Below are 26,570 nucleotides of genomic sequence, written 5' to 3' on the forward strand. Positions count from 1 at the left end.
GAAAAAATAAGACAAAATCGGAAAGGGAGACAAATTAAGAGACTCTAAATCATAGGAAAAAAACAGGGTTACTGGAGGGAGAAGTGGGGGTGGGTGATGGGGTAACTGGGTGATGACATTAAGGGCACGTGATGTAATGAGCACTGGCTGTTATAAAAGACTGATGTATCACTGAACTCTAGCTCTGAAACTAAGAATACATTACATATTAATTGAATTTAAATATTTAAATAATTTTTAAAACACAGTAATAGGGGGGCTCAGATCACACCTGTTGTTTTCAGTTATATAAATTAAATAGGACCACTCTGGCCCTTTGGCTCACATGATCAATTAGCCAAGGCCAAAAAAATCACTGTCAGACTATACTGATCATCTGGTCAGTCTTTTACTGCCTATTATAGTAACTAAAATTATGTCCACCTTTCTGGCCTAGCAGGTAAGGGAACTAGGTTTCTGACAGCTGCCTGGGCAATGCCCAGTGCATACGGAGGTCCATTTCAACAGAAGCCTCTTCCACAGGCATCCCTGGCCAGTCGACATACTATAAAGCTTTTCAAGGAAGCTCTGTTCACCACATTTCCCAGTGCCTGTGTAAAGAGTTGACCAGGCTCTCCTAAGACATACAGTGAGACAGTAGGTGAGGAGATACCTATAATAATACATCCTCCCCAACATTCCTATAAATCTTTGATTTCCTTTCTGTACATTAGATTAAAGAATTTCTAGCATCTTACCTCCAATTTAGATGAGCCAGTGCTGAGTTTTTCTTTCAACCAAGTAAACAGTAACATCCTGCTGTTCAAGCTGACAAACTGAGCCAAAATTTCTGGTACAAGTATATTCATACCGATAATTTAACCCAATTAAAATTAGGTTCCTACAAGATCCAACATAGCTTATTTACACAGGCATATTCCATATATCGTTAGTGTATTTGATCAAAACAGCATTTTTTCATATCACACTTTGTACTTGTTCCAAGGACATGCAGGAATCTGACTATATCCTGCAGGCAAAGGACTATAAGGAGACAACAAATGAACTGCTTTTTCCAAGGAAACTCCTTAGAGTGAGGTTAGGGGTCACCTGCCAAAGCAGCAGACATCCAAGGGGTTTCTTCCGTGAGGCTCCATGAAGTCAGGAATTTAGAATACTCATTCATCCAAACCTTCCCAAAATTCTCATTCCAGTTCTCAAAAGTACTGCTGTTTGGGGCGCCTGGGTGGCTCAGTGGGTTAAACCTCTGCCTTCGGCTCAGGTCCTGGTCCCAGGGTCCTGGGATTGAGCCCCGTGTCGGGCTCCCTGCTCAGTGGGGAGTCTGCTTCTCCCTCTCCCTCTGCTGCTCCCCCTGTTTGTGTGCATACTCTCCCTCTCTGATAAATAAAATCTTAAAAAAAAGAAAAAGAAATGCTTCTGTTTCCTGACCAGTGTCTCTACTCTGGCTTGGAAGAGAGCAACATAGCAAATTCAGCCAATTTACAGGAGCAGTTTCTTAACCAGTAGCTCAGTCTTAAAGCTACAGTGGAGGTTGGAAAAGTGAACATCTCACAGTTTCAGTCTCCATAGAGACGGACTTTCCCTCAGGGAATTCACAAAGCCCATGAGAGGTTACAAAGACTGAACATCTTAAAAAAAAAAAAGTGTCTACATTTGTCTATAACACCTTGTCATCTACAGCAGTATGATCCCTTTCTTTGCAGTCACCCTCCTTTCCCCACCCAGAAAGGACCAAACCCCTCTTCTAGCCCAAAGATCCTTTACTAGCTCTGAAGAGGAGATAAAACTGTTAACTTTAAAACGTGAATAAACTGTGTATTTGAAATCCCCAAACTGCAAACTTCTTCAACCGACTTCATGCAATTGAAATGGAATGAAAGTTTTAGATCATGTAGGCCAGAGAATAAGATTTGCCAAGTAAAAATATTTCCTGTGGCGCCTGGGTGGCTCAGTGGGTTAAAGCCTGGTGCATTTCTTGAAGGGAATGAAATGTAAGCTTCAGGGCCTATACCCAGATGGCCTGAATAGTCAGAAGAAATTAAGAGAAAACGTAGGGGCATCTGAGTGGCTCAGTGGGTTAAAGCCTCTGCCTTCGGCTCAGGTCATGATCCCAGGGTCCTGGGATCGAGCCCGCATCGGGCTCTCTGCTCAGCGGGGAGCCTGCTTCCTCCTCTCTCTCTGCCTGTCTCTCTGCCTGTCTCTCTGCCTACTTGTGATCTCTGTCAAATAAATAGATAAAAATCTTAAAAAAAAAAAAAATTTCCTGAGTGGCATATTAATTGCAATACCTATATATTTATATGAGACTTAGAATGACATAGTGTTGTTTTTACATAGATTATCTCCTATAATTCATAGCAAGGCTAAGCAAGATTCATTTACCCAATGGTATTCTAAAACCGGCAAGTGGAAGTGCCAGGATCCAATATCAGGCTGACCTCAGTGCCACAGCTTTCAGCCACTTGGTGATTTGTCTTTAGTAAAGGAAATACATACATAAAAGTTTAAATGCAACTTCACCAAAGACAGTCCCATAGAAAATTCTGGTACAGATTACAAAATTATAGTTAACCACTGACCTACTGTATCTTTTCTATCTGAAACCCTTTGAACCACTGTATTTTATACTCACTAATTATCTATGCAGATGCAGAAAGCACTTCCAGCTTCATTTCCCTTTTCTACCAGCATAGTTATTTTTGACTAATAGCAAAATCACTGCAAGCTACAATGGCAGCATTCTGGGGACTTTCTGTTAGAAGGGAGCAGTCATCTCACCATAATTATGGGGCCGTCTCCACTATGCCTGGTATCCCAAGTCTCACGCAGCTCACTGCTCCTCTTTGGCTGGATCAGTGGATAGTGATCTGGTAGTAAAGGAAAGTATCTGTGGGTCCAAATATTCCTTAGACACACCATTAACCTACCCCATTTTCACACCCATTTTCCACACTAGTCTTTCCAGTAAGGCAAAGTCTCCAATCGTTAAGCCTTTTGGGATGTTTTTGATCTTGTTTCATCCTGTACATCAGTAACTGTCAACTGTTCATCATCCGTGTGAGAACACCTAACTTCCCAATGTGCTGATAACTAACATCTATTATCTATCTCAACACTCCTTGCCTTTGACCTGTCAAATTTATTCATTTAAAAAAAATTATTCCTTTGGCATCATTTTAGTGGGGTTTGGTTTAAACTGGGCAGTTTACACAGACTAAAGAGAAGTATATTTTTAGCAAATATCTTTTGCCAGTTGAACAGTACCTCCTTCAGTGTATTTTTATTACTGGTCACCAAATAAAATTTAGCCATCTTATTTTTTGCTAAGAGATTAATTTAGCATAATATAGTATGCTTTCATCTTTACCTTAGGAATTGTCTAAATTGTGTCTAAGCCCATAATAGATATTTCTTATCTCCCCAAAACATGTTTAAGTCCTATCCTGAGTACATCAGAATGTGGCTGTATTTGGAAATAGGGTTATTTAAAGAGGTAATCTGGATTAAATGAGGTCATTGAGGTTCGGCCCTGATCGGATATGACTGGTGTCTTATGACATACACATGCATGGGGAAACATGTGAAGACAAGGGGAGAAAATGCCATCTATAAGCCAAGGAGAGAGGCCTCTAAAGAAACACCACCACTTTTGATCTTGGATTTCCAGCCTCCAGAACTGTAAGAAAATAAATGTTTGTTGTAATGGGGTACTTGTTATGGTAGCTCTAAGCAAACTAATACAGCCATCTAAAGTAGAAATTGGTAGCAACTGTTAATATATATAATGAAAGAAAAATCACTTAAGATTTTGAGGGGTTTGAAATTTAGTGTTAACTTAAACTGAACAGAACTCTCCAATTACAGTCTGCTAAAATAACCAGTTTAAATATACAACTAATTTATCTGAAGTCAACTCCGAATTATAGTTAGAAAAGGAAATTTTGATTTCTAGCTTTAAATTTCCAGAAGTACAGCAACTAGGGGAGAACTTCTTTAATAGGAAGGAAATGAATAGTCATATTCAAAAAGGTCATAAGTTTTACACCAAATAAACGAATCACCTGTGACATCAAGACATTCTATTTATAAGTGTAAGAATGCATCACCAAGGGGCACCTGGGTGGCTCAGTGGGTTAAAGCCTCTGCCTTCGGCTTAGGTTGTGATCCCAGGGTCCTGGAATCGAGCCCCTGGAATCGAGTGGGGAGCCTGCTTCCCCCTCTCTCTGCGCGCCTCTCTGCCTACTTGTGATCTCTGTCAAATGAATAAATAAAATCTTAAAAAAAAAAAAGCATCATTAAATGTTTAAGCTGGAAGCAACTTCAGCTCTTTACAGTCTTAAGGTAGAAGGTTATGTTGAGATCTTCTATTCATATACATATCCACAGCTATAAATTTTCCTCTAAGCACTGCTTTAGCTTTGTTCTATAAGTTTGAGAATGCCACATCGTCATTTCATTCACTTTGAAGTATTTCTAGTTTACTTTTTTACTTTTTCTGGTATTTTTTAGGAGTACTGTTTAATTTCATTTGTGAGTTAACCAAATTCCTTCTGCTATTGATTTCTAAATTCACTCCATTATAGCCAGAATCTGTATGCTGCTATATTTGTGTATCTGCATGTGTATTTTTTTTTTAAGATTTTTACTTATTTATTTGACAGAGAGAGAATCACAAGTAGGCAGAGAGGCAGGCAGAGAGGAAGGGAAGCAGGCTTCCCGCTGAGCAGAGAGCCCGATGCGGGGCTCGATCCCAGGACCCCGGGATCATGACCCGAGCCGAAGGCAGAGGCTTTAACCCACTGAGCCACCCAGGTGCCCCTGCATGTGTATTATTTTAAGTTTACCAAGACTTGTTTGATGTAAACCTGTCCACACTGGAGATCATTCCACGTGTTCTGCTATTGTCGTGTGAAGTATGCCACAGGTATGTTAGGTCTACTTCATTTTACTGTGTTGTTCAAATCTTCTCTTTCTTTGCTGATGTTCTGCCCAGGTGAACTGTCCCCCATGACAACAGGTATTAACATCTTCAACTATTATTGTCGATTTCTCCCTTCAATTATGCCAATTTTTGCATCGTCACTATATCTTAAGGTCCGGTTGTTTGAATACATGTTTATAATTATTACGTTTTCCTGATGAACTCTTTTATCATTATAAAATATAATTCATCTCCGGGACACCTGGGGAGGGCCAGAGGGAAAGGAAGACGCAAACACCCTGCTGAGCAGGGATCGTGATGCTGGGCTCAATCCCAGGACTCTGGGATCATGAACTGAGCCCAATGCAGTGGCTTAACCGACTGAATCACCCAGGTACCCCCTTAATTGACTTTTTCTTTCATGACGCTAAATGTCTGTCATTCACTACCTTCTGGCCTCTGTGACTTCTCATAAGGAAGCTATTAGTTGTATTAAAGATCCCTTGTATGTGATGAATTACTTTCCTCTTGCTGCTTACAAGAGTCTTATTTATTTAGCATTTGTTGAGCTTCTTTGATGTGCAGATTGATGTTTTTCATCAAATTTTTAAATTTTTTAACAATTATTTCTTAAAATACTCTTTGAGCCCCTCTTCTTCCTCTCTTTCTGGGACTCTCATTAGGCACTTGATGGGTGTCCCACAGGTCTCAGCAGCATTCTCCTCTTCTGTTGATACTGTTGATACTCTCAATTGGACTGTGTTCTCATTTGCTGAATATTTCTTTACCTCTTTAGTGTTATTCTCATTTGTTCTCATATCTACTTATTAAGATACGGTTTCTTTTAGTTCTTTGGACACGTTTTAAGACACTAACTTAAAGTCTTTGTTTAGTAAGTCCAACATCTGGGTATCTTCACTCTTTCCTACTTCTTCACATATATTGTAAATTTTTGTTGAAAACTAGACATTTAAAATAATACAGATTGAGTGACCTTCCTGGATTAATTCTAATAAGACACTGCATTCTTTGCTGTGTGTGATCACTATACTCTACTTCATTAATTTAGAGGTCACTATACTCTACTTCATTAATTTAGAGGTCAGCTAATGCTTAAATGCCTTGAAACAATGGCATAACTCCCTCGGCCTTGTTGAAGTGCTCTGTAAATGTGCTGGGATAGGCCTCCAACACCACAACATGTAGTTTTGTTTTGTTTTTTTCCCAACTCGACCTCAGTATTCACTTCCTGCTTGCAGAGGCTCATGTTGTGCCAGAGGTACAATTAGTGACTTCTTTTTCTCCCCCATGGGAATGCATATAGCCTTGCACATGCATGCGGCCTTCGATATTCACAGGAATATGCTGAAGCTTTTCAAAGTCCTACACGGACATGTCATTCCTCAGCTTTTCCTTTTTTTTATTTTGGCCACCTTCTTTTTAGTCCCAATTGGTATCACTGCCTCGAAACACTGCTATGCTAAACAACTGAAGCTGTTTTTAACAAACAGGCTGTAGACAGGGCTCTATACACACAGGCAGAGTTAGATCAAATAAAGATGAGTTCTGGGACTAGAGCTATTCAGTGAAGGACCAGACAAGTCAAATAGTGATGGTTCTCTGGGATGGGCTTTTTGGTGAGCTTTAAGCCCCTTCCAGGGGTTCCAAGGCTGCAGATTTTCACTGCTACCATAGTTGCAAGGCTATTCCTTTTCAAGGCTATCCAGAAGTGGGGGGAAAAGGGTAGAGCAATCTCTAATGCTATGGAACTTACAGTTTTTATTACTGATAAATATTCAGATTACTGAAAGCCTTTAGTTCAGTTTCAGAGTTCTGAAAAACTTAATTTTGACAACTTTCACAGTGTTCTCATCACTTTTATGGAAGAACAGATTTTCAGAGGTCTTTATTCCATTAATTTAGAAGCGTTCTCAAGGAAGTAATTTTTAGAGTGACAACTGCATGCAAATATTCCTTTCTCATAACTATGTTTCTATTTTATTTTATAAAAGCAAGTATTTCTAAGTAGAATGTGAGGGGATTTTAAAAAGACATCTTAAAAAAAAAAAAAAGACACCTTTTCTCATCTAGCATTTCAGTTATTTCATGTTTAGATACCTAAATCAGAATCCTGACCCTCAATTTCCTAAAATGTACAAGGGAAATATGATCTTCACAAGGTTCAAAGAATTTTAAATTATAATGTAAAACTTACAACAAAGCTACAGTAATCAAAACAGTGTGGTACTGGCAAAAGGACAATCATATATGTAGACCAGGTGGAATACAGAGCCCAGAAATAAACCCTCACATATACAGTTAATCTCAAGTAAGACTGCCAAGACAATGTAATGGAAAAACAGCAGTCTTCTCAACAAACGGTGCTGGAAAAACTGGATATCCAAAAGCAAACAACAAAGCTGAATCCTTTCCTCTTACCATGCACAAAACTCAAAATGGATCAAATACCTACATATAATAGCTAAATCTATAAATAAAACTCTTAGAAGAAAACATATATAAGACATTCCTAACACTGGATTTGATAATGCTTTCTTGGATAAATAGGACACAAAAAGCATAGGCAACAATGAAAACAACACAAATAGGCAAACTAGACTTCATCAAAATTAGAAATTTTGTGCACCAAAGGACACTGTCAAGAGAGTAAATAAGTAACCCACAGAATGGGACAAAGTATTTCTACATCATATATCTGATAATAGATTAAAAAACTCCTACAATTCAACAAATCACCACCCAATTAAAAATGAGCAAGATCTGAACAGACATTTTTCTACAGAAGATATACAAACAGCCAATAAGCATATGAAAAGATTAGTATCACAAGCTTTTAGGGAAATTTAAATCAAAACCACAATGAAACAACACTTTACCCTCATTAGGGTAACTATTAAAAAACAAACAAATAACAAGTGTTGGTGAGAATGTGGAGAAACTGGAATCCTAGTACACTGCTGGTGAGAATATAAAACAGTGCAGGCCCTGGGGAAAATGGTTTGGGGTTCCTCAAAAAATTAAACATAGAATTACTGTATATTCCAGCAACTGTGCTTCTAGGTATATACTCAAAGAATTTAAAACAGGGACTCAAACAGATACTTGTACAAAAATGTACACAGTAGCATTATTCGAACAGCAAAAAGTGTCCATCAATCTATGTCCATCCAAAGATAAATGGATAAACAAAATATGACATAAATATACATGGATGAACCTTAAAAACATGCTAAATGAAATAAGACAGACACAAAGGACAAATATTATATGATTCCAATTATAAAAGGTGCCTAAGATAGTCAACTTCAAAGAGCGAAACAATAAAGGTTACCAAGGGCTTGAGGAATGAGGGTAGGGAAAGGAATGGGGAGTTACTGTTTAATGAATCCAGGGTTTGTTTGGGATGATGAATTTAAAGTTGTGAAACTAGATAGCAGTGATGCACACAACACTGTGAATGTACTTAATGCAACTGATTTATACACATAAAAATGGTTCAAATGGTAAATTTGGTTAAATTTTAAAATGATAATGTATCTTAAAGGCCCTTACCTCATTTGGTGAGCCTTTTGTTTTTCAATTGAAAGAGTGGGTATACAAGTTACTTAGATAAATAGTTACAAAACCTTGGTTGGTGGTGATGGTAAATAGCACCCACCCACCCACCACACACACACACACACACACACACACACGCTACTACTACTACTACACTCAGTGCTCTACCAAATACCTATTATATTTTGCAAAGAATTACACATCTAATGAATTCACTAATGACGCAGAGTTTACATCCTCCCATACCAACAGATAGAAACACATACATTCTCTAAGCACAAAGCTTATATTCACAAATAATTTTCTGCTTCAAGACAAAATTTCAATTAATCACAATGGGAATTTAGTTATTTAATGCAACCACTAATCTAATATCACGAATAAAATCTAAGCAGTTATATCACAAAACCAGGGTTATATGCAGTGGACATGCATTAATAATCTATACAACTTAACAGTACACCCAGTACACCAGAAAAGGAATTGAATACAAAATTTCCCTTGATTTTTGGTGGTCTTCAAATTTCATGGCACAATAAAACTGTAAAAACAGATTTGAAATATTTTCAGTAAGACAGTAAAAAATTTAATGAGCCTTTAAGTTTTCATATTGGACTGAAGATTTAAAACATCAAGCTGGCCCCAATCTGTCAAAAATGACAGATAAATATTTACAATGTCTAGACAGGTTACTTAGTTACAATGGAACTGGAGGACTACTCAACCCTGGCGGGCAAAAAAAAAAAAAAAAAAAAACCTTTGAGGTTAATTTCTCAATGCAATCAAGTCTTTGTAAATACTGTGATAATTATAAACCTGGAAACATACCTGGAATCAGGACAGTGATGAAAAGCAACACACAAGTCAATCTTATTTCTGATCTGTCTTCATAAAGCCTTCTGGCTCTAAAAGCCCAACACTGTCCCTAAATATAAAACTAAATTAAGAAGAACAAAATGACTTTACCCTACTTGCTGACATTCTTCTACAAAATAATCTTTCACTAGGGCAGGGCTCAAGCTCCATTAACTTGCTTCTCTAGAGTGTGATTAGCAGAGCACCAAATTTATAAAGTAATAGGGCCACCCAAAATGCTGAACACACTTTTCAAACAGAAGTAAACTTTTTTTTTCCAGTTGTTAGTTAGTTCTATGTGCCATGTTATTCTTGAAACTTACGTGGCTACCAAGAAGAAAAGGATTAGGGAAGCTTTGAACATATCTTGTACTTTTCATCAAGGCTAAAGTGCAAAATATCTCCATATCTCTGGTATTTTAATAGGAAAAAACATCAAACACACATAATAAAGGAACTGAAGTGACAGTAAAGCTAATACAAAAAGACCTCTTTAAATATACACTTGAAGACTACATAAGACCAATTTAATTTTTCTTTCTTCAGTGAAATCTGTAAATGAACCAAGTTCTCATAGAACTTGACATTTTGCTTCTCTTTCCCAGGATCAGAAATTCCAAAATTAGAGGGAAAAAATGGAAAAAAATAACATTGCATGACAATGGACACTAAGTTCATAAAGAACCTTTTTTAAAAAATGAGATATTATGGAAGAAAATACCATGAAAATAATAATCCTATGAGAATTGTTTTTTAAGCACAGTAAATTTGAGCCTTGGTCTTCATGAAGATACTACAGCTTATATAGAAAACTATAAATATACAAGACTCCAGGAAAAAAAGTCAAAATACATATTATTTAACATTCTGTAGGCCTAAAAAACTTTTGAGGGGAGGGAAAAGGATAGCCAACTGAATCTTCACTTAAGAATATGGAACTGTGAAAAATTCCTGGGTCAAAAGGGTGCTCCAAATGGAACCATACTTCATGAAAACATACAACTTAGATATATTTTTAAAAGGAAAGAAAAAGTCCTAAATAATTGCAGTCCCTTCCAAAAAGGAAATTTTAAATTAAGGGGAAAAGATTCTAATAGTGTAAACGAGTCTGGCTCAGAAAGAAAACTGAACAACATATCCAAGATTCTGTCCATAAAAGTAAAGACGTTACATCTTTAATATTAAAGAAATAGGCTATAAAAAAAGTTCATTCTCAGACTTGGTTTTAGTAAAAGCTCATTTGTGCTCCTTTGTGGGTGCATAATAAAGTTCCATGGGTTTGTTCACTTTCCAGTATTTCTCGCTGACCAATTCCAGAGAAAAAGAGCCATTTAATACCTAAAACAGAAAAAGAAACAACTAAAAAACTATTCAAAGCACAGCAGTGAGATTAAACAAATATCAAAGTCCATTTTTTTTTAATCTTAGGATAAAACTTGTCACATACTATTCATAAAAGAACAACCAAAAGATATCAAAATAATTACCCCATTGCAATTTCTCATTCTGTCAGGGTCTCAGGGTCCTGAACATTTTTACTAGGCCCCACCAAAACACCTGCCAGTCTCATATGGTGAATGTGCTCCCGGTTTCAACAGCCTATGCTTTTAAATACTCACAGTGAACTGCCCACTGGCTGTTGCTATGTAAATGGTATACTGCTTCTCACTGGCCGTATCAAGGTTCATCTGGTTTGATTCTCCTTTGCTTCGAAGTTCCTCCAAAGCTAACCTCACAGCCAGATACTTGGATAAGTGATCAACGGTGGCATTACCTGAAGTCTTTATGTATCTGGAAAAAATAAATCATTAATAATTTAATTTCTACACTAATGATAAAAACATCCTCAAATTATAGAATACATTTCTAACAAGCTGAATAAAATGTAAATGTCTCAATTACTGATAACAGAGTACCAAAAATTTACTCCTCTATTACCTAAACATTTTTTATTGCAAGGTGCAGAAGAGGGGAAAGTACACACTCACCATCTGTCTACAAGGGCATGAAAGCTCTACTTTACCATCTGTAAATATGACATGACAAAAATCAAATACAAGGAGTACTGCAGCAGTGGGAAAGAAAATACCCCTCAACCCCAAGAAGCAGAATTCTACCATCTACAGCAGCAAGAGGAATAATAAAATTCTGAGCAAATTTTATACTAAGAACTGATCAATTTTCTGGTTTTTAAAACAGAGCCAAGAAGCACTAATCTTGAGACTTTTTCTTAAAGCATGGTTTATAATTCAATCACTCTTTGAACAAGTTAAAGGACTCTTCTTCCCCCTCTACCTAGGAGGCTCATTCCTTTTGCTTATTCATTTATTTTTAAGATTTTATTTATTTATATGAGAGAGAAAGAGAGAGAAAGCATGAGTAAGTGGGGGGAGGGGCAGAGGAAGAGGGAGAAGCAGGCTCCCCACTAGGCAGGGAGACCAACACAGAGCTCAATCCCAGGACTCTGGCATCATGACCTGAGCTGAAGGCAGAGCCTTAACAGACTGAGCCACCCAGGTGCCCCAGGGTCACTCCTTTTAGATACACAAATGTGGGCAGGAAGCACACAAAGAAGAAGGAAAACTGTAATCTAGGCAGCCAGAACATCCAAAAGAGCCCTGGCGATCAATGGCATGACAAATACTGCCCCTACTTCTTACATAAAATTGCCTTTTAACTCCAAATTAAGTATTATGAATTCAAATAATCTGGAGCTAACCTACACACTTACCTTGTCTGTGCACTATCATCTTTTTCCATTAGTGTGGGATGAGGCCTGAATACTAATTCAATTTCACTAGCACCATCCATTACCGGATCAATTGCCACTGTTGCATTGTTATTATCAAGCTCAAGCCCGGAATCATCAGATGTTTTGGTCCGTTTGTTACTAGGTCCTGCTTCCTGATTACTGTGTGTGGAAGCATTACTACAGTGAGAACTGTCACCATTGTCTTCTGCTCCACTGCCATTTTCGATTTGTTGTTTCTTGCCTCGCTGTAATCTAGTGAAGGAAAAATAAGGAGTTGCATAAAATTTATATTTGGACCTTTTGAATGCACTGATTTTGAAACATGTTTACTGAACTTTAGAATTCTCAAAAGTCTTCATAGCTGAATTTGCTCCAAGCTGGATAATGGCATTTATTTTGAAACTTCATGTCCCAGCAATTTTTAAAGAACCTTACTCACACAGATAATTTGAATGACTTAAACGAATCTATGTAGTCACTTCAAATGTTTATAGTCACAAAAATAATTTTCTTTGTTGACTACAGGAATTATATTATTTACATGTTGATAAATTTTTTTGTTATGAGATTTTAAATCTAAACAAAGACATGATTCAGAAATGAAAATGTGAAAGTTCTAAAGGAAGATATTCATGCCTCTTTAATTAAAGGTTCTTACGGAAACAAGACTGAAGAGAACGTTAAGCAGTCCCTCCCTGCCAACCTCACTCAAAGTCTGCTACTGCAATATAAAATTATGCTGGTGAGAAAAATGAGATGGATAGCTAAATCACAAGCATGGATACAGAAGCAGTCTAACAAGCTCGAAAACAGAAACAAACAAAAAAACACCAATAACTGGGCAAGGTGCTTTGTGTACAGATCTGACTTACTCATCAAAACAATGGTTACGGAAAACGATCATTACAGTAGTTAACATTATCGTCATTTTATAGTTGAGAAAACCAATGAAACTGAAGTTCAAAGCTCTATGGTTATAAGCTAGTAAGTACCAGAACTAGAGCTAAGATGTGATGCACATTCTACCGCACTGCCCCCCTCTCTACCTGTATATGAAAGAAATATGAGAAATGACCTGCACTTCTAAGATAGTATCATTACTTGTTTACTGCCAGTACAAGCAAATCATAGCCCACTGCTTAGGAAACATGCTCAAGAACCTGTCATTTTTTTTTTTTAAAAACAACAAAACACAAAATACTGTTTATGAAATCTATGTATCATTTCAAAATTAAGTGGGGATCATTAACATATCAAATGACAAAACTATGATCCAAAAAGATGTAAACAGATATAGCAAAATATTAGTCTTAAAAATGTGAAATAAGGGGCACCTAGGTAGCTCAGCCTCTACTTTGGCTCAGGTCATGATCTCAGGACCCTGGGATCGAGCCCTGCATCAGGCTCTCTGCTCGGCGGGGAGCCTGCTTCCCACCCCCAACTCTCTGCCTGCCTCTCTGCCTACTTGTGATCTCTCTCTGTCTGTCAAATAAATAAATAAAATCTTAATAAAAAGTGAAATAAGTCAGTCACGATTCCATGTATATGAGGTATTTAAAGTAGTCAAATTCATCAAAACAGAAAGTAGAATGGTGGTCGCCAAGAGATGATGAAATGAGTTGTTTAATGGGTATAGAGTTTCGGTTTTATAAGATGAAAAAATTTCTGGAAATTGGTTGTACATTAATGTGAATGTATTTATAATACTGAACTGCCCTCTTAGAAATGGGTGAGATGGTAAATTTTACATTATATCTTTTTTATCACAATTTAAAATACATATATATGATATAAACAGGCCAAAATTATGAAACAGAAAAATACAACAGTGAAAATATAAAGACCACACTTAAATATTTCCTAAAATCTACAACTAAAGCAAAAGCAAAGTTGTTTCAGTTGATTATAAAGTAATCTAACAGGTTACTTGTCCTAATGTATTTATTTTTATCCCAAACTTCTTTCCAAAAAAGTGTGAGGTTGGCAGACCTAGGTTAATTTATTTCAGGCATCATTCTTAAAATAATGTTCATCATAGAGATTAATAGCTTATTATATCTTGCATTTATCAAATCATATGTATAATAGTCCATACCATTCTAGAGGTAGCATTTCAAGACCTACACCATCAAACTTAAATGTCATTTGAGGAACAATAACAGTAATTAGGAATATCAATATTTAGCTTCTATCCTTGCTCGGCAGGGAGCCTGCTCCTCCCTCTGCCTGCTGCTTCCCCTTCTTGTGCACACTCTCTCTCTCTGACAAATAAATATATAAAATCTTTTAAAAAAAAATTAGCTTCTACTATTTAAAGAACTAGTAGAAAGAAGCAGAATCTGAAATAAGAATCCAACATAAATATTTTGACAAAGACAGATCAAGATTGCTACACATAAGAAATTAATTTTAATTCAATATAAAAGAACTTAAAAAATTCATACATTCAGAAATATTTACTGAGCAGCTGAAGCCAAGCATTGTTCTATGCACTGCAATTATAACAATCAGAAATACTGACAGTCTCTCTGCCCTCTAAGGACTTATATCGTTCTATGTAGCAGGTAACACATACATGTCAGAGAATAAGTTCTGTGGAGAAAAAGAAGGGAGGGTAAGATGGTTGGAGTCCTGAGGTAGAAGATGGGAACTTAGCAGACATCTGAAGAAAGAGTGTGCCATGTGGATTATCTGGAGGAGGGTTCCTTAAAGAGAGAATAAGTATAAACGGCCTTGAGACAAAACCATGCTTCGGAAATCTGAAGATCAGCAAGGAAGCTGTAATAAAGTTGTGAACAAATGAAAGGAGCTTCTATCACATACGCCCACCATTAGAAATGTTCAAGCAAAATCAAAGGACTATCTATAAAAGATTTTGCAAAGGGGACTCTTTGTCCTCCTTAAAATGGTATCTAAAATGAGCACCATTAAAGTCCCTCAAACTCTCAGAAATGCATAACTCTTTCAAAATAAATACACTCAACACTTAATACTTTACTTTGCTCAACAGAGGTGTAGGTCAGTTTAATATAGTTACAATGTAGCACATCTTCAAAACCACCTCCGAACCTTAAAAATAGCAATGCCTGGAACTCAATCAAAGATTCTGATTTGTTTGGTTTGGGATGATACTGGAGGTCCTAAAATTTTAAAACTTTCTGTGATTCTGATGTTCAGCCAAGGTGAGAAACAAAAAACTGGGATGGGGCTTTACTGGCATCTCTTACTTTGGAAAACGATGACTCTCACTGAGGCCTGAATATATGAGGAAGTATCAGAAAGGAAACGACAATGAGGGTAAGAAAGTGGCCAGATTATGCAGGGTGTGGAAGATCATCATTAAGGTCATTTAACCTGAAAGCGAGGAGAAGATAGATGTAAGAGGCTTCAAAGCAAAGGAGAACCATGATCTGACTTTCAATTTAACAGAATCACTCTCGCTGATGTGCTGAGAATAGACTTTGTAAGGAAAAGCATGGAAAATAAAAAGACCAATTAGGAGGCTATTTCAATACTACAAATGAAAGATGGTGGTAGCCTAGACTAATGTGGATATATTATGGAAAAAGTTAAATATATATTTATTCACAGATTGGGATATACAATGTGAGAAAAAAGAAAAATGTTAAGGGTGACTCCAAAGTTTTTGGCCAAAGCAAGTGGAATGACAGTTGCCATCAACTGAAATGAACAAGTATGAAGAGGAGTAGGGGGTAAGAATAAAAAGTTCAGTATTGGACATGTTAAATTTGAGTTAAGGAATAAGCTAATTTATACAAAAGGAACTAGGAGAATTATTGTCTCCTGAAAGCCAAGTGAAGAAAACCATTCAAAGAGAAATTAAGTGTCAAATGCTGCTGAGGAAGACAGGAAAATGAGGTCTGAGAATCAGTAATTAAATTTTGCAATTTGGAGGTCAATGGAAAATTTGATAAAGTGATATGGAGGTAGGGGAGGGGAAAAAAGCCTGAATACAGGGGATTCAAAACAGAATGGGAGAAGAACTGGAGATAGTGAGCACAACTTTTTCAAGCATAGAAATAATATTTTGCTATAGAAATAAAAGAAAAGAAATGGTAATTGGAGGGGGAAGTGGGTACAACAGAGAATAGTATTGTAAACCAAAAACCCTATTAACACCTGGAGGTATATATTATGCCTGCATGGAAAGAAAATCATGCAGAACTTCTATTTATTGTTACGTTGTATCTTTTTCAAAGTGGAGGCTGCTAAGTAAATTCAATACTTTAATAAAAGTATTCAGAAAAACGGCCACCATCACTGGCCTTCTTTCCCACATACCTGTTCATGGCCTGTATCTTCAGTCCTTCCTCAATGCTGTGACTGAGTGCTTGCTGATTATTGTGCTTGTTGATCCTGGCTAATACTCTCTCTTGATGAGCTTCATACTCATCACGACTTGGATAAATTTTGCTGATAAGCGCATCAAAGTTTGGGTCTGGCCTCAGTGATCTTTTAGAAACTAGCTTTTTCCGACAGGTAGGACATTCTTTATTGCTAAATAAAAAGAGGGGAAAGAAAATGTAAACAATGTCAGTATCTTTGAGCTAAGGACAAAAACATCCAACTTCTGGATAGTTATCTCTATTCTAATACCTTTACTCAGTCACAGGAATTTAAACTGATTAATCTGAATTTCTTTGAAAATCTGATTTGAGAGTAAGCAAGATTTTGGGAACTTCAGGCAGTATTTGCCAACAGGCAAAAATTCTATTACTTTCCAATGATAATTCAAATATAATCATTTTAGAAATAAAAATCTATTCCTTGGGGCGCCTGGGTGGCTCAGTGGGTTAAAGCCTCTGCCTTCGGCTCAGGTCATGATCCCAGGGTCCTGGGATCGAGTCCCGCATCAGGCTCTCTGCTCGGCAGGGAGCCTGCTTCCCCCTCCTCTCTCTGCCTGCCTCTCTGCCTACTTGTGATCTGTCTCTCTGTCAAATAAATGAATAAAAAAAAAAAAATTAAAAAAAAAAAATCTATTCCTTGCTAATATAAATTTTCCTTGATATCCATGCCCTACAAGGAAAATTTAATCACTAATACATATTAATTTATCGACTCTTTTATTAAAATAGCATTCATAAAGATACTTTTTATATAATTTAGAAGTGGAAGAACCACTGTTTCATGCTTTGTAATTTCCTCAAAACAAATACTCATGCTACAAAGCTTTTTAAACTGTATAAAACCAACTGTTTCAAAACAAAGATTCTCCAATAATTAAAACTTAGATTTAGAAAAATTTCCAATTCTCAAATGAATACTTAGAGCGTATTTCTCAAAACCCATATAAGCACCATGTTGGTATAATTAAATACCTAGTATAACTCATTTCAACATACCCACTTCTGAGGGCTGTGATGATGCAGTCTGCACAAAAACGATGTAAACACTCCTTTGTCGTCATGGTGTTCTTCAACATATCCAAACAAATTGGACACATTAATTCACTGTGTAGACTTCGAGGTGAAACCACGATTTCCAAGCCATCCGTTATTGCCTCCTATAGAAGAGTCACTTTAAAATTAAATGCTATTTTTTTTTTATTACGGACAAGTTCAAACATAACGAAAGTACTGAAAACGACAAATATCAACTATGTACCCATCACCCAGCCACCACCACTACCAACTCAGTTTTATCATAATCTTCCCCAACACCCCAGCCCCACCAATTATCTTATTTTAATGCTAAAAAATAACATAATAATGTGTTGAAAAGCCAAGTAACATAATAAAAAAACACTGAATTTAGAACCAGATGCCTTGCGTTCTAGTTCCAGCCATATTAACATGACTCTAAATAATAATTTAACATTGTCTTCTTACCTTCAAAATGGGGAAGGTAAAGCTAAATAAACTTTAATTCTTCTATCTCCACAAATTCTACCATTTTGATAACAAACTATCTATTTCATGCCATCCATTTAAATAGTTTAAGATTCCAATACAAGTATTTTGGGGCGCCTGGGTGGCTCAGTGGGTTAAAGCCTCTGCCTTCAGCTCAGGTCATGGTTTCAGGGTCCTGGGATCGAGCCCCACATCGGGCTCTCTGCTCAGCAGGGAGCCTGCTTCCTCCTCTCTCCCTGCCTGCCTCTCTGACTACTTGTAATCTCTCTCTGTCAAATAAATAAATAAAATCTAAAAAAAAAAAAAAAAGATTCCAATACAAGTATTTCTAATGTACACACAGTTTAACAGGGTTTCATTTTGAAAGCACTTCTTGAACCTTAAGTCTTGATCCACAAAAGCAGTTTTATACAAAGTGGTCAGGTTCTCCGGCTAACCTACAAACTAATTTAATTCACAGTACCAGTATTAGTATTTCTAACTGTTATGTGTAAAAATGTTTCAGTGCAAAAATGCATTTGGGGTTCCTGTGTAGAATTCCAGCACATCTCCCAGTGGCAGAGATGACTCCTGCTTTCTTCACCATTACCCACCTTTCCCACAAGGTGGCACTGAGCACAAATTATCTAGCTCTGAAGTTACCAATAATGGCTCCTATGGATTGAAGAAAGATGTCTAATAGGTGGCTCCTGAAGAGGAAGGTGCAGATAGAAATAAAAGGCTTCCCATATGTTACTGACACTTCCTATTTCCACTGGCTCTCCACACTTGTGTTTCCTCTACAGGGAAAGACACAGAAACTATTGTCCATTAAGATACTGTCCATGAAGGACTCGAGTAAAATATCTACATTTACAGTAACTACCACTATTTTTGAATGTCTTATTATGTCTCAACCTCTCTATAGAAAGCACTTTCAGTGTTTTTACTTAATTCAATACAAAGTTTTGATTCAGGAATTAAAACCTCCATTTCACAAATGAGGAAATTATCAGAGTATGATGACAACTCAGCTAGTAACCAAGTCTGTCCTTTTCCTCTTTAAAACTTGCCTAGCAAAATCCCAGCCCAGGATAAACTCGACCATCCACGTTCTTGATCTATGTACCTGTGCAGGTGTCTAGCACTGTGGGAGAAAAAAAGGGGGGGAAATCAACCAGACTGGTATCACTAAAAATTTCACAAGTTTCAAACTGGCGTTCAACACCCTCAGCAATAAGTTTCTCTTGTAACAAACTTGTTTTTTCTACACTATTTCACACCTTTTCTTCTATCTGCAGAACTTCCTACATCTGAACATTCAAAAGTTTACCTTACCTCAAATTTCACTGTTGAGTTCTCTCATTTTCTGACATTTTTATAAATCATCTTCTTTCTTGCTACAAAGAGAAAATATGCCTCTTCCTATCAAAAGTACCTTCCTTCCTCCTTTTTCAAGTATATCCCTTCGATTATTTTATTTGCTCTCAGGCTCCAGCAATCTCTGGACTCTCCACTAGATCAGCCTAGAGTAGTATCTGCAGGGGCTGCTGTATAGTGAAATCTGACCAATACACCTGAAAGCCATGCGGGCCACAGCGATGTCCTTGGTGCACCTCTTATCTCCCATCTTATAAACAAAATTTTAAAACTTCCCAATTCCATGTTCCCCTCCAGTTTCTACTCCCATTTCTCTGCTTCTCTACAGAACGAAACGTCTCTGAAAAATTACCTACACATTTTCACTTTTTTCCCCCTTCAACACAGCACAATCTATTCAAGTGAATTTACTCCTGCCAAGGTCATGAAGTACACACTGCCACATACAACGTATACTTTTGTAATCCTCATCTTACTTATCCTCTCAGTAGTGTTGAACACAGTAACTACATCCTCCCTCTTTAAGACGCCTCCTCTTAGATTTTGATCCTCTCTCCATCTCCTATTTTTCTTTACTTTGCCTGTTCCTTCTCAGTCTCCTCTGCCAGCTTCTTTTCCATTTTTTCCTTTATTTCTAAATGTTGAAGCTCCTCAGATGAAATTCTGGGCCCCTCTGCTTATCTCTCTCTCCACTCAGTGATCTTATCCTATTTTCATTGCTTAAAATGTGCTGACACCTCCCAAAATTTTATATTTAGTACAGACCCCTAGGTTAACATTTCTGCCTGCCTAACAGGCATCTCAAAATGAGTTCAGTTTAAGCATGTTTATTTCCTTCAAACTTGCTCCTCCCCAGTTTTTCCCATCTTTAGCTTCTTAATCTCTCTAGTGCCCCTCCCAATGTTACTTATTATAGCACTGAAGACTTTCCCCCTTTACACTTCTCAAATGTGTACTTCTGTGGATTTATTCATTTAATGCCTCTAAATTCCATAAGCTGGTGACGCATCTATTTTATTCACTTCACCTAGTGCCTAGTGTAAGACCTGGTATGGAGTATACACTGACATTATTTGTTGAATCAATGAATGAAGTATAAACCAAACATACACAAGACTACCTATATATAAGTTCATTATTATCATTTTGTTCTTTCAAGCTTTCATTTTCTAAAAATGTATCCCAGTTTCCGTATGTGTCATATTTCCCCCAAATTTATCTTAGTCTTCATTACCTGAGGTGTTCGTTGTAATTCATATAAACTGAGTTCCCATGTTTTGCTTAATGGTTGAGTTCCATTTGTCTGCACAGCCTGAGACATTGCTAAGAATAAAAAGAAAAAAAAATAATTTCAGTACCCGGAAGGAAAGTAAATCTCAAAACTGATTTTTTGGAATTGTGAATCCTGAAAATAATCAAAGTAGAAATGACACACCAGCTCCTCAAAAACTGAAAGTCAAGAATCTTTTCATTTATAAGTATGAGCTATCTGAATGCAAGCGACCATCACTGATCTCTGAATGCCTAACAGGTAGCACAAAGAAAGACCTAAAATTATTACTGAATGTACAGAAATCAAGTCTTAATCCTAAACAATAAATATGCTTCTAAAATTCACGGTCCTGGAACTTAGAACTACACCAGGAAAACTTAAGACTCTCCAGTATGGTCAATTCCTGCCAGAGATAACAAAATCTACTTTATAGTACTTTAAACTCCTGATCATTCTGCCTCTACTTTCACAGCTCCACTCATGAAAAAAATCCCCTACTTGATATAGTAAGTCAGTTTATAATGTATAGAAAGCTCTTCCTAATGCTGAACCCAAAACTGCTACCTATTCATCCCACAGCTGCCCTCTGGAGGCACAATGATTATGACTAATAATTTTTCTGTATGACAGCCTTTCAAATATTTGGGTACTGTTATATATCCGACCTGATTTTTCTTTCCTTTTGGCCAAATATTCTAGTTCTGCCTATGGCCCGCCATCTAATGTGATTTCAAGGTCTCCTCACCACCCTGATATTAATTCTGCCTCTCCCCTCTAGTTATGAATAAACTGAACAATGTTAAGGCCAATTTCTATGCTTGTCTTTGAATAGGGGAATGGGATCTAGGATACATGAGAAGATGGTCTTAGAAAACTAACTCTTGGGGCACCTGGGTGGCTCAATCATTAAGCATTTGCCATCAGCTCAGGTCAAGATCCCAGGGTCCTGGGATCCAGCCCCACATCAGGCTTCCTGCTCAGCGGGAAGCCTGCTTCTCCCTCTCTCACTCCCCCTGCTTGTGTTCCCTCTCTCGCTGTGTCTCTCTCTGTCAAAAAATAAAAAAAAATCTTAAAAAAAGAAAAAGAATTCACCCAATCAGCAATTAGCTCAACTTTGCTTTGAGAACTAAAAGCACTTCCCTTAAACTTAACCTCTATTCTAGCCCCCTCTAAAATTCTATATACCTTGCCTCTTCTTTTAACAAAAGCCACATTCCATATGAAGTTTCTCCCTTGCCCAAGCACAAAATTTGAAATAAATATAATCAAACGTTTCAAATGAGTAAGTTGTGACTTTTTTTTTTTTTTTTTAAACAATTTCAAGACTGGCGTGCCTGAGTGGCTTAGTCAGCTAAGCCTCTGCCTTCAGCTCAGGTCATTATCAGAGGTCTGGGGATTGAGGCCTGCATCAGGCTCCCTGCTCAGCGGAGAGTGTGCTTCTCCCTCCGCCCCTCCTCCTGCTCATGCTCTCTCAAATAAATTTTAAAAATCCTTTAAAAAAGAAGTTTTACAATTTCAAGGCCATCTGCTGAGCGTACCTTGAGTATTCTCAGTCGTTTTGCTTATCAGAACTAGTGGACTCCCAAACAAGCAAAAATTCCTTGAGCCTTCTGTGCTTCCTGGTAGATACATGTGCCATTATTTCTGCCATAAATCCTACTACAACATAATGAATCTCTCAGAGATCTAAAATTACTCAGGTGGAATTTCTAATAATTTCAAATCCTAATCCCATGTACCAACCTTTAACTGTTAACCTAAGGCCCACTATAAACAGAATAGTCCTTTCTTCTGTTTCCAGAAAGCTCCCCCAACAAATTAACAGGAACCATCAAATAAAAGCCTTCTGCTGAAGGCTCGCTTCTAGAGATATCAGCTCTCCTGCACATAACCAAATTATATCTGACTTACGTATTTGTATTCCTGTGGCAACAAGATTTAGGAAATAATTCAAAGTTAGTTGTAGATGCAGATTTTCCTGTATTTGGAAAAACTAGGATTTCTGCGGCTTTGATAAGTTTTCCAGTCGTTCTGTTTATGCCTTTATTACAATCATATGTTTCCTGGTATCTGGAGTCTTAAGTGCTACTGCATGGATGTTACCTTACCAAACAATACAGCAGGTTATCCTGAGACCAAAAAAAAAGGATACAATCTTGCTGATTGTCAAAACCACAATCTCTATTGAGAACATATCAGCAGTATGGATCTGAATAATATTTAGTGGCCTCTCCTGTGACCTGGCCAAGGAGGGGGAAATCTAAGATCTAAAAATTCCATTTTTTTTTTTTTGCCTCAAGACATAATTCACACACACAGAAGTATATACATAATACATGGCCTAAAGGCTATGCTCTACCTGTGTAAAGGGAAGCTCAGATTTCTACTTTTGGCAGTCACTAAACAGAAAAGCTTTCAAGAATTAGTTCCTCTTTATGTCAATATACTGTGTCGTTTAAATTTAATCTAAACTCTACCCTTCCCCAAAATCACTTAAAACCTTTCTTCTTCTTTTATTTGGTTAGAAGCTGCATTTCTGCTTGTCCAAGCCAAGAATGTGAAACACATATAGCTTCTGTTTTTCCTAAGAGAATGAACTCTCATTTTAATAAACAGTATTTGGGGGACGCCTGGGTGGCTCAGTTGGTTAAGCCACTGCCTTCGGCTCAGGTCATGATCCCAGAGTCCTGGGATCGAGTCCCACATCGGGCTCCTTGCTCAGCAGGGAGCCTGCTTCTCTCGCTGCCTCTGCCTGTCTCTCTGCCTGCTTGTGTGTACTCTCTCTCTGACAAATAAATAAATAAAATCTTTAAAAAAAAAAAAAAAACAGTATTTGGGAGTTATCTATGTACAGATACTATTAATATATAGACAGAGAAAACAAGAATGGGTCACCTAGGAATAATTATAACCTGAAAGGACGGAGAGAAGACACGAAGCCAGCGAAGATGAGAAATGAGGTCAGAAAAAGTAATCTTAGAAATTCTTTCCAGCAACAGGAATGTGTTTCCTGGATGACTACTTCCTGATGATCTTTGCAGTACAACAGAAAAAGATCTAGGTCTACCTGGCCCAATACCCAACTTATAACACCTCAATTATACTTGAATAAGAGATATCCAACAAACTGCACAAACTAGGCTCTCACTTTTGTGGAGAGAATGTACAAATGAAAAGTGAGCATTAGTCTGGACAAGATAACTTGGCAGAAATAGAAAATAAATCTGATAAAAAACTTAGTTACAGGCAGATTTTGAAACCTTGCAGCTTCAATAACCAAAGCTGAAGAAATATCAATACGATATTCACAATATTCTTTTAGTGACTGAAAATACCTGGCACTTTCATGCTGGCTTATATGTCTTCACATGTACGGCAGATCACACAATCCTTCTGCAAGGGGCTCAAGGTTATCTCAGAAGCTTTTTCAAGACAGCACCCCCCAGAAGTGACCATCCAGAATGAGGAGAATATGCAAAAAGAGATGAGAAATTCTTACACGTTCTACATAGAAAGATTTAATAAATTTATCTTTTTTCAAAGATTTGAGAGAGATTCAGAGAGCACACGTGTGTTGGGGGCAGGGAGCAGAGGGAGGGAGAGGGACAAGCAAACCCCACATTGAGCGCAAAGCTGGCCACGGGCAATCCCAGGACTTGCAGCTCACGACCTGAAATGAAACCAAGAGTCAGACACCCAACCAACTGGGCCACCAGGCACCCCTGTTTATCTTTTTTAAACAAGAAAAAGGTTAGACTTCTGGTTTCCAGTTCCACATGTTAGTCACCACTTTGTCCTAACAAGTAAACTGTAGAGGCTAAAAAATCAAAAACTCTTCTTGGGTCCATAGGCAAGGGGACAACCCAAGAAAACCACTGCCCCTAAGACAGGAAAGACAAAATACAGGGAATCTCAGCTTACCAGAGCAATTCAGGAGTGGAAACTCCAACAGGAATTAGTGTCAAGTAAGGAAGTCTGAAGTGCAATAAAAAAAATTGCTGGGCACCTACATGGCTCAGTGGGTTGAGCATGTAACTCTTGATTTTGGTTCAGGTCATGATATCAGAGTCGTGAGAGAAGTCCCATATTGGGCTCCATGCACTGTGTATGAAGTTGACTTGGGATCCTCTCTCTCTCCCTCTACCCCTCCTACTTTTTCTCTAAAAAAATAAATAAGATCTTTAAAAAATTGCTGGAGGCTCAGGGCAAAGACGTCTGATAGTTAAAAACTCCAGAAGGACTCAGTCACAGGAGAACCCCCAAAATACTAAGAAATTTACCTCCAGAAGCTTGACCAGATTCCCACAGGAAATAATAGGAAAAATCCCCCTTATGCTTGCCAGAGCAGTATGTTCTTCTTAACAAGGCCTACCCTTAGGAAAAACTAGTTAATCAGAACCAAACATGCTGGGATATTATCAGAACCTAACTGACCTAGGAAAGGGCAATACCCAACTCCACCCTATTCTAGCCATCCTGTCCCACCTAAGGGGGGAGGAAAATAACTGAGAACCAGTAATGAAGCTCATAGTCCATAGTATTAGTCTCACTAAAAGACTGAGACCTAATTATAAGACTATAGAGCCCTACCTCTCCCCTTACATCTCACTACCACATAACTAAAGGCCTATTTACAGTAGTTCCTTGTACCCAGTACATCATGTCTGGCCATCTAGAAAAAAATGACAAGGCATACTAACGGCAAAAACACAATCTGAAGACACAAAGCAAGCATCAGAAGTAGACATGGCAAAACAATCCTGGAATTATCAGACCAGGAATTTAAAACAACTATGATTAATATGTGAAGGGCTCTAATGAGTAGACATAAGAACACATGGGTAATGTAAGCAGGGAGATAGAAATCCTGAGAAAAAAACAGTAAGTAATGCTAAAGATCAAAAACACTGTAACAGACATGAAGAATGCCTTTGATGGGCTTATTAGTAGCCTGGATACCGCTCAGGCAAGAGCTCTTGAGCTAGAGGATGACAAGATCAATAGAATCCTCAAAAACTGAAAAGGAAAAAGAACAAAGACTGAAAAAAAAAAAAAAAAAGAACAGAACAGTATATCCAAGAACTGTGGGTTAACCTCAAAAGATTTAACTACATGTAATGGGAATATGAGGAGGAGAAAGGAACAGAAGAAATCATTAAAACAGTAATGACTAAGAGTTCTTAGTCAAAATTAATGTCAGATATCACACCAGAGATCCAGGAAACTCAGAGAACTCCCAGCAGAATAAATGCCAAAAACACTACACCATGGCACATAATTTTCATACTACAGAAATTCAAAGATGAAGGAAAAAAGCCTGAAAAAAACCAGAGGAAATGGTTACACTTGCAAATAAATAAACAAACAAATAAATAAATAAAATTTTAAAAAATCAAAGTATAATTTATATCGCATTACAGTTGCTTACATATCTACCCTTCTGGCTTGACTGAATTACATCTTAATATTTTCTCCCACGCTAGAGAGCCTGCTTTTCAACAGAAGTTAAATAAATGACTGAGGGAAGATACTCAGAAAGGAAAAAATGAACCTTACATGATACGTAACAGTAGAGAATGACTGCTTACTAAAGCTGATCTTAACATGATTTAACCAGGCATCTTCAAACTGGGGTACGCATGTATATTCCTGACCTAGACAAATGCTTTCCAGTGAGTTATCCAGGGCTAGGACAGTTTTCCAATAATTTAATTTACAGGTTATCAATTTTCCTTAAGTCTTTCTATCCAAATGACCTAAGAATAGGCCTATGTATCTGGGTGGGTCCCTCTCCTTCCCTAATCCTTTCATAAGTTTAGAAATTGTTCATTTACTCAAACACTGATTTATCTACTGCGCACCATGCACTGTACAAGGTGCTAGAAATACCAACAATAAATAGAACAAACATGCATACAACAAATTAATAATTCTTGAGTGCTATATAAAAGATACAAAGAG

General features: G+C 37.4%; 1 protein-coding gene across 1 annotated transcript in view; it reads right to left on the reverse strand.

The window, feature by feature from the left end:
- Window positions 1-10,499: 10,499 nt before the first annotated feature.
- Window positions 10,500-26,570, reverse strand: part of RNF2 (ring finger protein 2) — a 42,618-nt gene continuing 26,547 nt past the window's right edge. The window contains exons 2-7 of the mRNA XM_080824198.1: window positions 20,571-20,659; window positions 17,471-17,631; window positions 16,410-16,625; window positions 12,087-12,359; window positions 10,975-11,146; window positions 10,500-10,693 (exon numbers count right to left, since the gene is read on the reverse strand). Coding sequence (XP_080680324.1) covers window positions 10,592-10,693; window positions 10,975-11,146; window positions 12,087-12,359; window positions 16,410-16,625; window positions 17,471-17,631; window positions 20,571-20,657 — 1,011 coding nt within the window. The 5' untranslated portion in view covers window positions 20,658-20,659 and the 3' untranslated portion in view covers window positions 10,500-10,591. The remainder of the gene's footprint in view (window positions 10,694-10,974; window positions 11,147-12,086; window positions 12,360-16,409; window positions 16,626-17,470; window positions 17,632-20,570; window positions 20,660-26,570) is intronic.

The sequence above is a fragment of the Martes martes genome (genome assembly GCF_963455335.1).
Source record: "Martes martes genome assembly, chromosome: 15".
In the NCBI taxonomy this organism is placed as follows: Eukaryota; Metazoa; Chordata; class Mammalia; order Carnivora; family Mustelidae; genus Martes; species Martes martes.